The sequence below is a fragment of the Aricia agestis genome, chromosome 16, assembly GCF_905147365.1.
Source record: "Aricia agestis chromosome 16, ilAriAges1.1, whole genome shotgun sequence".
Lineage (NCBI taxonomy): Eukaryota > Metazoa > Arthropoda > Insecta > Lepidoptera > Lycaenidae > Aricia > Aricia agestis.
In genome coordinates, this window is record NC_056421.1 from 6841417 (window position 1) to 6852007 (window position 10591).

Here is a 10591-nt window from a genome sequence, read left to right on the forward strand (position 1 = left end):
TCAATGCACAAATTCTAAAAGTGGAATATTTTTTATTTTACTCTCCGTAAATCCTAAATATTTACATAAATGTGTATGGAAATGAATTTACAAACGTTATTCCAAGACTTTAATCCAAGGTGCTTATTTTTACGGTAGTTGACTGTGACTCTACAAATGCAAATTGCAATAAAATTTTGCTTGTTGTTTTCAGCAAATTCGTTGTACACACTTGTTTGCTAGTATTCACTGCTCTCTTGGCCTTAAAGTTCGATGAGACTATTTCATGGTCGTTTTGGGCCGTGTTCACGCCAATATGGATTTGGAAGTTCCTGGTTGTTCTCGGTGCTACTGTGGGCACATATGTTTGGTGGCAGTATCCACATTTCAGGTACAAATATCTGGTTTATTTTTGTTTACTTGTGTGTCATGTATATAATTGCACAATTAAATACTACAAATGTTATTAGAAAGTTATGATATCTATATATACTATAGTTTATTATTTTTTCAGGTTGGAAGGTGAAGCATACATACACTATAAGGCGATGTTGATTAGTCTCGCAATCCATCTAATATTGCTAATGTTTGAGCTGCTTGTGTGTGACCAGTTGACCACGAGCAACCATTTTTGGATACTAGTCTTCATACCGTTGATCTTTATAAGCATAGTTTCAATCGCTATCTGTATATGGTGTGTCAAACACGACCGCAGCTATGAGGTAAATATCTTGCCCGTATATAGTTATTTATATGTGGGAGAGTCATGCTTCGACACGAATGGGCCGGCTCGACCGGAGAAATACCACATTCTCACAGAAAACCGTTGTGAAACAGCGCCTGCGCCGTGTTTAGCCGAGTGAGTGAGTTTACCGGAGGCCCAATCCCCTACCCTATTCCCTTCACTACCCTCCCCTATTCCCTTCACTACCCTCCCCTATTCCCTTCCCTTCCCTACCCTCCCCTATTACCCTTTTCTCTCTTAAAAGGCCGGCAACACACTTGCAGCTCTTCTGATGCTGTGAGTGTCCATGGGTGACGGAAGTTGCTTTCCACCCCGTTCCCGTTTGCTCGTTTGTCCCCTTATTTCATAAAAAAAAAATTCAGTATTGGATCTTAGTATACAATTTAAATGAAACATAAACAAACATTTTATGAAAATAATGTAACTTATAAAAACGAAATGACGCCTGCAACGCTGTTGCGCCAAAATATTCGCTTATCGCACGGGAATCGAACATTTTTCCTATGTCCATTCTCGGGACTCAAAGTATCTCAAGCATCCATACCCAGCAAAATCGGTTTAGCGGTTTGGGTGTAGAGGTAACAGATAGACAGACACACATTTGCATTTATAATATTAACTTGTATTGATATGGATGGTTACTTATTTAGTCTCCTTATAACTTGACTCTCTCTGTCCAAGTGTTTTCATTCCTAATTACATCTAATTTTATTTATGTTTAAAGATTTAACAGACAGGCATACAGTATTTTCTTCTTTGATAATAAAATTAGATGACGTCGGCAACTCTGCTGCGCCAGAATTCGTATATCGCGTAGGCATGAAGACAGAAAGACAGACACACTTTCGAATTTATAATATTAGTATGGATAATCTTACCGTATTTAGATGAATATAGAGAATACGAAATTAATTTTCAGTTGGAGTTGTTCTGTGCTGTCAACATACTTCAGTTTATATTCTTGGCGCTAAGGCTAGACAAAATAATAACTTGGGAATGGGAAGTGGTGTTTGTTCCGCTGTGGATACTGATGTGCCTCAGCCTTGTAGGTGAGTGTATGTATTGCTTTTTATTCTTATTGTGTGTGTGTTTATGTGTACAGTAGGTCGAGCTTATCTAATAATTATTCTAAAGGTGACTTTCCAATCCTCGCTGCTAGCGACCGCGACAGACAAAAATTTAAATAAAATGTCACTTTGTGGCCTAGGCTATAGGTTTCATTTTCTTTCGACATTGGTCTAAAACTCTAGACCCTAGTTACTAGTAAAAAAAAAAAAGATCATAAAGTGACATTTATTTCAAAATTATTGGTTGCGATTGTATGTCGCAAGAATCAGAAAGGCACCAAAGGGTATATCACAATATTAGATATTTTTTTCCCATATGCATTGAATCAAAATAATTAAAAATCTCTAAAATATCATCTTTAAAGAAAGAGAATGAAACAATATTTCATGAAATGTTAATATATCCAACCATCTTGAATCACTTATACATTTTTTTTTCTTTTTTCTGCAATATTTTTTCCTTGTTTACAATCTATTGGAATATGTAATATTTGTAATGATCAGCTGTACGGTGTACCACATCTGATCTCAAAATTTTATTGAAAATAAACACATAAATAAACTTCAAAACAAAGTAAATCTTGCTGTTTTGTGTTAAAGGTAAAATAAGACTAAAGTAAACTGATAAGTTTTTTTTTAATTTGCAGGGGTGCTTTATAGTATAGTGTTTGCTGGAATTCTGTTGAGGGCGCCCGAAGCTAACATACAGCAAAGGAGAAATAGTTTTAACTCTGCCTTGGCATATACTTTTACAGTTATACCAATATTGGTATTCCAGGTAAGTAATTCGATTCTATGTATGATTAGATGACACCTACAACTCCGTTGTTGCCAAATTTCGTTTATCGCGCGAGAACCGTACATTCTTCCGGGACAAAAAGTATCCTACGTTCTTTCCCGGAACTAAGTATATTCATACCAAATTTCAACAAAATTGATTTAGATTTCTGTGGGGGTGAAAAGGTTACAAACAGACATACAAAATGTTACGACACATAACAATTAGAAACCTATTTGCACCATTTTGGGCATTATAAATACTGTATATAAGTATTTTAATGGTTTAACATAATATCTCCCTCATTTCTCATATTTCTCATATATTTTATAAAAGGAAAGGCATTATGTTATTTTAACACAGATTAAGAAAAGCAAAATATGTCTGGTCTGGTAACATACTCCTATTTTTTTTCCAGGTGTTGTTGACTAACAAACTTGATGATCCAGACCACTCCAAAACTTCGTATTTGGTAGTAGTGAGCCCACTCTTCGTGACATATGCGACACTTATAATCATGTCCTTTAGTTCGAAAGGTGGAAATAAATGTAAGTATCAATCTTATTACGTCTAATTTTATAGTGCACTTCACATCCTAAGGGCCGAATCACACTGGAATGACAGCGGCCGGCAGCGACGCGGCTTTTAAAATTATTTCATACTGAAAGGGGTATGAAGATTTTGGCCGACCTACTGTCCGCTAAATGTGTTTTTTCGCGTTCACAAATATTTTTTTCAAAAATGGATAGCCAACACCAATACAAATAAAAAATAATCTTAGACAAAACCACGTAAACAGTCACATTTCGAAGATATGATGAGCTGCTAAAGTTTTACCAATTTAAGATATTGCAACTTTGGCAGCTCAAATCTTCGAAATGTGACACCTTACGCGGTTTTGTCCAAGATTATTTTTCGTTTGTATTGATGTTAGCTATCCATTTTTGAAAAAAAAATCGTGAACGCGAAAAAACACATTTAGCGGACAGTCGGTCGGCCTGGCTCCATACAAAAATCTTCATACCCCTTTATAATTTTAAACTTTATTAACATACTTATTTACGTATTTCGTTTACAAGCGATACTAGTAGTTATAAGTATGTAAATAAAGGGGTATGAAGATTTTTGTATGGAGCCTTGCCGACCTACTTTCCGCCATTGTGTTTTTCCGCGTTTACGAATATTTTTTTCAAAAATGGATAGCTATTATCAATACAAACAAAAAATAATCTTGAACAAAACCGCGTCACATTTCGAAGATTTGAGCTGCCAAAGTTGCAATATCTTAAATTGGTAAAACTTTGGCTGCTCATATCTTCGAAATGTGACACCACGGTAGGTCGGCCAAAATCTTCGTACCCCTTTGAAATTATTTCACACTGAAAGTGCTCGTCGCGTCGCTGCCGGCCGCTGCCATTCCGGTGTGATTCGGTCCCAAGGCGGCTTTCCGATCCCTGCCGCAAGCGACCGCGACCGACGAAAATTTAAATAAAAGCTAATTTATGTCCTAGGCTTTATTTATAGATATCATTTTTCTTTTACGCCATTACAAAGCAGCAGCGGCATGACCTAGCAGCTAGAACAATGTACCGACATTGGTGACAGGAAATGCATCTTATAGCCTAGTTCATAAAGTGGCATTTTATTTGAATTAGTGTCGGTCGCGGTCGCTTGCCGTGTTGTTCGAAACGGTACCTTTACCTACCTGTGAATGTCGTGCCGCGTAGTGCCCAAAAACTTTCTAAAATCTTAAATCAAACATATTGTGCAAACGAATTGTTCATTTCTATAATCTTTTTGCAGGGTGGTTCGGTATAAGAAAAGATTTCTGCCAATTCCTACTATCAGTGTTTCCATTGTTGCAAGAGTATGCGAACATAGCTTACAACAATAACAATGTGAATCGTGGTTCTACCGGGCTCGGAGAAGCCCAAGAACCCTACAGAGACGAAGAAACAGACAAGAAAGGTAAAGAAGGAAAGAAATCCAATAAGAACCAAAAGAAGAACGAAGCAATGAAACCAGTTGTGCCTATGACGAGTATAGATATGCCAGATTGATAGACTAATCAAGAGAAGAGAGAATTGTGTTCACCACTTGTTACGCAGTGAAGAAATTGTATTTTATTATTTTGAGTGTTGCAAATGAAATTCTACAGTAACCAAAAAAGAATTAACATCATGGAGTCTCGAATTTCATGTAAGTTTTGTATTTCATTATTTTTTTGGTGAGATTTGAAAATAACATTTTTTTGGAAGCCTCAGTGATATTAGATCAAATGATAATAATAGATCTATCACTTGCTAAAATAAACTCAAAATAAAAAAAAAACTATTTCTTTCACATATGTAAATATGCTTGTATATGATAGGAAGCAATATCGATTGTTAAGTTTGTCGAAATCTGTGCAGATGTTATATTTTAAGAATCATTGGTGGTATATCAAGTTAAAAATGGTGGTAAGCTAGTGTATATACTTATATTTAGAATTGTATATAATTAGTCTTTTAATGTAGTGCCTATTTGTATCAAAATTTAGTAATTTTTGAGTGTGCATCAATCTATACGCATACACGTATACGCCATGCACGCAACGCTCGAATAAAACGAAGTGATAATTATAATTTTTTTAAATGGCTTCTTGAATTTTAATAGTCCAAAAATACATTTAAAAACATAATAAGTATATAAAAGAAATCAATTTCATTTTGTAGCATGACGTGAAATTAATTCTGAGAAATGGGTATATTATTTACATACTACTCTTTATAATAATATGTATCTTGCTAATCATTTTATTCTTACTAATTCAACCAACTTCTAGAAAAGGAGGATATGCTACTGTACCTCAATCTGCACATTTTATAATAGCAGCTTACAGCTTTCGTAGGTCATTAATAATTATTGTAATACTATTTTAGCAAAAATCACTACTAATATGCTAATATTAATTTAAACAATAACGTAACAATAACGGATATTAGTTTTTGGTGCTATCTAATAATTTCTAGGGCTATGTCAGCAAAATTTTTGTGTGTGTAATTAATGCAACTTGTATGACATCGAATTAGTTATTATTCTTTGCCACTGGAAGCGTTGTTTCGTTGTCATAAAAATTGGTAGCTTCTTTATAGCGGTAATAAAATCTATTACTTATGGTCTAAATCATGAAGCTAGTCAGAAATTTTATCTGAAGATTTGGGACTCGCCTCGTGGTTTGTCCATATATTGAATTCGACAAAATGGGTTCCCTACCATAATAATGATTACCTAATTGGGTATAGCAGTTTCACTCGTCATAGTAGATTTAAACAAATCATAGATCTCCACTAGTTGAATGGATTAGGAAGGTTTGTTTCCTTGTGCTATAGATACTTAAGTAGTATTTTGGCTTGACACAGAAGATGATCACGAGATAAAACGTAAGCTTTTTGCGCGCGAAGTTGAAAATATTAATGTAAGGTTAAATTCGTAATCGCATATTACGAATTTTTTAACATTACTATTTTCAGAGCGATTTAGAGAAATTTGCAGCGCAATTAACGTGCGTACGGTAAGACAAATACTAATGTAATAAATACGAATTTCTTTATGTTTAGGGCCCATGCAATTTTACTTTACTAATAGCGATTGTAACATTTTTTGACGGGAGTAAAATACGTATTCACTAGCGCTCTTGAATACTCTTGATATTTTAAAACCTTAACAAAGCTGTTGCATAGATAAATTCCAATCATAAACATTTGAAATCTGCTATAAATACTATACCAGTGTATTTCAAAATAGCAGAAAGAATATCTTAGTCATATTGTGACGCAAATAAAATCGAATTTACCCAGTTGTTGAGGCTATAACTAAGTTAAGGTAATTTTTATACATAAATTTTTTTTAATTGTAAATTTTCCTAAGCAAACTTCTTTTATTAAAACCTACCAGTAAACATAGTAGAACTCCAAATCCTAGCACTAAATATTTTTACAAATTAATACATTTTTCTTCCCTGTCTAATATTTAACTTTAATAGGGAAGATGCGATATTTTTATTTCTGTGTTTATTTTAAAGAACTCCATGTACCATGACCATTAGCAAGTAGAAGTATTTAAAAATAATTAAAACACTGGCATTTACTGCAAAAAATGCTGTTTAAATTTGTCAACTTAAATTTTGGCGCCAAAACGGATCTATAGTCTGTATGACGTCACTACTGTTGGACAATAATAATTATTGACAAAGGCCCCACCTGATAGTACATCTCAAAAAGTTGACATGCCCCGCGTTCCATTTAGCGTTAAAAACGATCAAAACGCTCAAAATCGAGGGAGGAGGGGATAGCATGTGTGACGTCACTGAACGCTGATTGGTGTGTGGCGGTACGGTACTCACAATTCGCCCAACATTCCTGCACCGCGCTATCGAAGTTTTCTGAGCGCGTCGGTATATATTATACGACAGCTGAAATGTATCACGTGGGCTCCGGCCCAGAGACATGATACTTACAACTAGACTGTGCACTGTGGCGCAAAAAACGGTCCGAGTGAGAGGGCCCCCGGTTGTAGTGTGTCTCTTTCTAATGTGGTGACCATGACCAAACAGCAAAATATGAGACTACTTAACTATACAAATATATTCTGATATCCATCCTACCTAACTACAGGTATGTACCTAATTTATTTAAAAGTAAATAATCGGCCAAGTGCGAGTTGGACTCGCGCATGAAGGAATCCGTTGCGTCAAAAAAAAGTCAAAGTTGAAAAATATTGTTTCCCATACAAAACACAGTTTGTAAATTGTGTTTTGTATAGGAGCCCCCCATAAATATTTATTTAATTTCAATTTTTTTTTTTATGAAATAAGGGGTCAAACGAGCAAACGGGTCACCTGATGGAAAGCAACTTCCGTCGCCCATGGACACTCGGAAAGGATAGGATATTATCCCGGGAAAATGTACGGTTCCCATGCGATAAACGAATTTTTGCGCAACGGAATTCCGGGCGTTATCTGGTTATTGATAACGAGTCTAGCTAATAGCGGTAATGTATAGGCGGTATAGGCGGCGGTTTCCGATAGTATAAGTAAAAAATAAAAGCCAGGATTTATTTGGCTAGCACCGACTCAAAAGAAATCCAGAGCTTCATTAATTACTTTTCTTACTTTATACTTTTCATGCCATTTGGTGCATCTCCAATAATTCAAATTCATGGTTACCCCAAAGATTAAGATTGTTGTTTTTACTTTCCCGTAGAAGAAATAGCAACTACTTACTCATTATTGCACCCTGTCACCTTGCACACGACAATAATTCACCGTTTTTCATAAAAATATAATAAACTTTATTACGAAAAAGGACATTTTCGTGTTGCAAATCGAAACACGAAAAACAAACAAACAACCAAAGCAAATCGCCATCTTACATTTAGTATTACCAGTACCAAAATATCTAATTACCATAGATACTGTTGCTCAGTTTTGAATTATACTTTCGAGTACAATCAACTGATTTATTAATTATTAAAACTGTACAACTTCGTTTAAACACGTTTCCAAGTTTACGAAACGTTCGTATTGCCAAATTATTAAAAAGAAAAGTATTTCATTTTCTAACATTTTTATCAAAAGAAATGATTATGTAAGCTGGCAAGAAGTCAGACAAGGACACACTACCAGCGGGAACGCTCTCGCTCGGACCGCTTTTTGCAAGCTACAGCTTAGAGGGAAATACCTACCTACCGTATTATTAAAGAAATAGAACTCATTTTAGGAAAACATCGTTTTTGGGTGCGCTGTCTAGTTATAAGTATCATGTCTCTGCTCCGGCCTGACCGAGCATACCACCTCGCTCGGTCGGAAGATCTTCCTCTGCGGCCTCTACACATATCCCACAGGTGTTTTGAAATCCGTTCCGTTTCAAGTTATTTTTCATTCGTAATTTTTGTGAAAAACAATATTTTATAAAATATTAACCTTGCAGTGGCCCTTCTTTTATATTTTTTAACGTTTTAATAGTAAAATTTTCATAAATATTATATTTGCATGTGCATTCCCTGTTGTGTTAAATTTTTGATTTCACATAAATTATAAACATTTTTTCAAATGTAATTCTATATCAAACATAGCTATTTTGCACAATCAAAATATGTAGTTTTCTAATCAAAAATTGTAACGGGTAGAAAATATATTTTTTGGTAACAACACTTCGGTCAACTTAGGAAATACTATTAGATTAACATAATCAGTGCGAGGGAGCAATATTTTCAGAAATAGGTATTAAAACTCATAAGTATAATATTTTCTGCCTAGCAATCAAAGTATTGTAGCTTTAATAGGCTATTTAATTATTTTAAAGTTCTCATTTTATGATCAAAATCAAAGTATGCACCATAAAAAATATTTCCTTGAATTATAACCCTTGCTGCACTAAAAATATCTCCTCCGCTTAATTTTGTATTTTTGTAGAAATGACTGTTTTGTGAGCTAATCGCATTATGTCGTTAAGTAGAAGTAGTGTTAGGGAAATCTCTCAAATGCTCCTTAACTTAAGAACATCTCAAGTTTAACGTGATACTTTTTATTCTTAAAGTAGAGATATAGTGTGTAAACCCCGTTTGCTAATACGAATATCTACTTTGAAGAATGTATACAAAGGTAACGTACCCAAAATACGAAACAAATTTTTAGCCCAGTTCCCCTATAGCGTGAAAAGGGGCTGCCCTTGGATTAATCGACTGTTTAAGGACAGCCCATTTTCACAATATGCCTAGTAGGTACTTCTGCATAACCTCCTAATCTCGTCGCATGAGATTTTGCTAGAAATTTTTACCATGTGACAAAAACCTCGGAGACAGTTTATTCTCGCCAGTGTGGCCCCACACGTAGTTTGGGTACGTTCCCTTAATTCAAGAAGCGTTTGAGGGCGCCTCTATTGTTGTAACTTGTAAATTGTACACTGTAAAGTAAAAAGAAACTATAATATCATGAAATTTTTTACTGTGATATTTTCTTCCTGGATGTCGCTTTGCAATACAGTATAGACTAGCGGAATATTTTTGTTAATGTGTATATTGTACAGTAGGTTGAATTTATTGTTCCGTTAATATACGGTTCCATTGATTTGTGACTTTTATTAACTTTAACACGTAATTAAGTTGATAGTAATTAAAACTACGGACTTTCTTTGCTAAAATAAAACTATACAATATATCGGCTATAATCTGGGGTCGTACCACGAAACCGTTTTGAGACTCAAACAATCGTACGAGAATGCCGCGTCCTACACTTATAAACGTGAAATGACGTTGTTAGAGCAGGACGCGGCATTCTCAGCCGATTGTTTGAGTCTCAAAACGGTTTCGTAGCAGGCCTATAACGGTACCTACACTAAATTTACTCAGTATGGATAATTTAATTTTTTATTACTTAATGTGTATATAAAACTGAATTAATCGCATACTCAAGGAATATATTAATATTAGACTATAATAAAAACTTATTGAATGGTGCAATATATTTCAAGTTTGAATATACAGAAGTCAGAAGGTTACTCGAAACTTCGGCAAAGTAATATTAGGTCGCGTAACAACTAGTGTAAGAATGGGGTAAGGTAATCGATAGACCGAGGCATCGCGAGGATAATATAAAGGAGACTTCTGATATATTGCACTTATATTATAACTTTAGTATCGGAGCCGAAAGACATATTTTATTAGAAAGAAATTGTAGTCAACTAAGTTTTGTTAATTACAGAACCTTAAAACGGAACCCTAACGAGCTGATTTTTTGTATATTGATAGGTTAATAATTATATAATTTAAGAGTAACATTGTCCTACAAATAGAACAATCCATATTTTAGGACTATCAAATCAAAGTATGAAATCCTTTCTATCACTGTTAGCTACCACTTTCGAGATTTTTCGCAGATAAAATAGTTGTTCGTCTTATCAAAATGAATGTCAGCTTTAAGCTAGTAGCTACTCACAAAAAATTAGCTTGATAGTAATAAAAAAAAATGTTCTAGGGCTCCCT

The 10591-nt window shown here is 34.6% G+C and overlaps 1 protein-coding gene across 2 annotated transcripts; it reads left to right on the forward strand.

The window, feature by feature from the left end:
• On the forward strand, positions 1 to 4633 carry LOC121734940 (transmembrane protein 185B). 2 transcript variants are annotated; one of them, XM_042125585.1, is made up of 7 exons: positions 1 to 119; positions 194 to 370; positions 494 to 701; positions 1644 to 1779; positions 2439 to 2569; positions 2988 to 3117; positions 4373 to 4633. In XM_042125585.1, the coding sequence occupies exons 1-7, from the start codon at positions 70 to 72 to the stop codon at positions 4627 to 4629; spliced, it is 1089 nt and encodes a 362-aa protein (XP_041981519.1). In that variant the 5' UTR covers positions 1 to 69; the 3' UTR covers positions 4630 to 4633. The 2 variants fall into 2 exon arrangements, with proteins under 2 accessions (XP_041981519.1, XP_041981520.1); XM_042125586.1 differs by having other exon boundaries at positions 1644 to 1773.
• The last annotated feature ends 5958 nt before the right edge of the window (positions 4634 to 10591 follow it).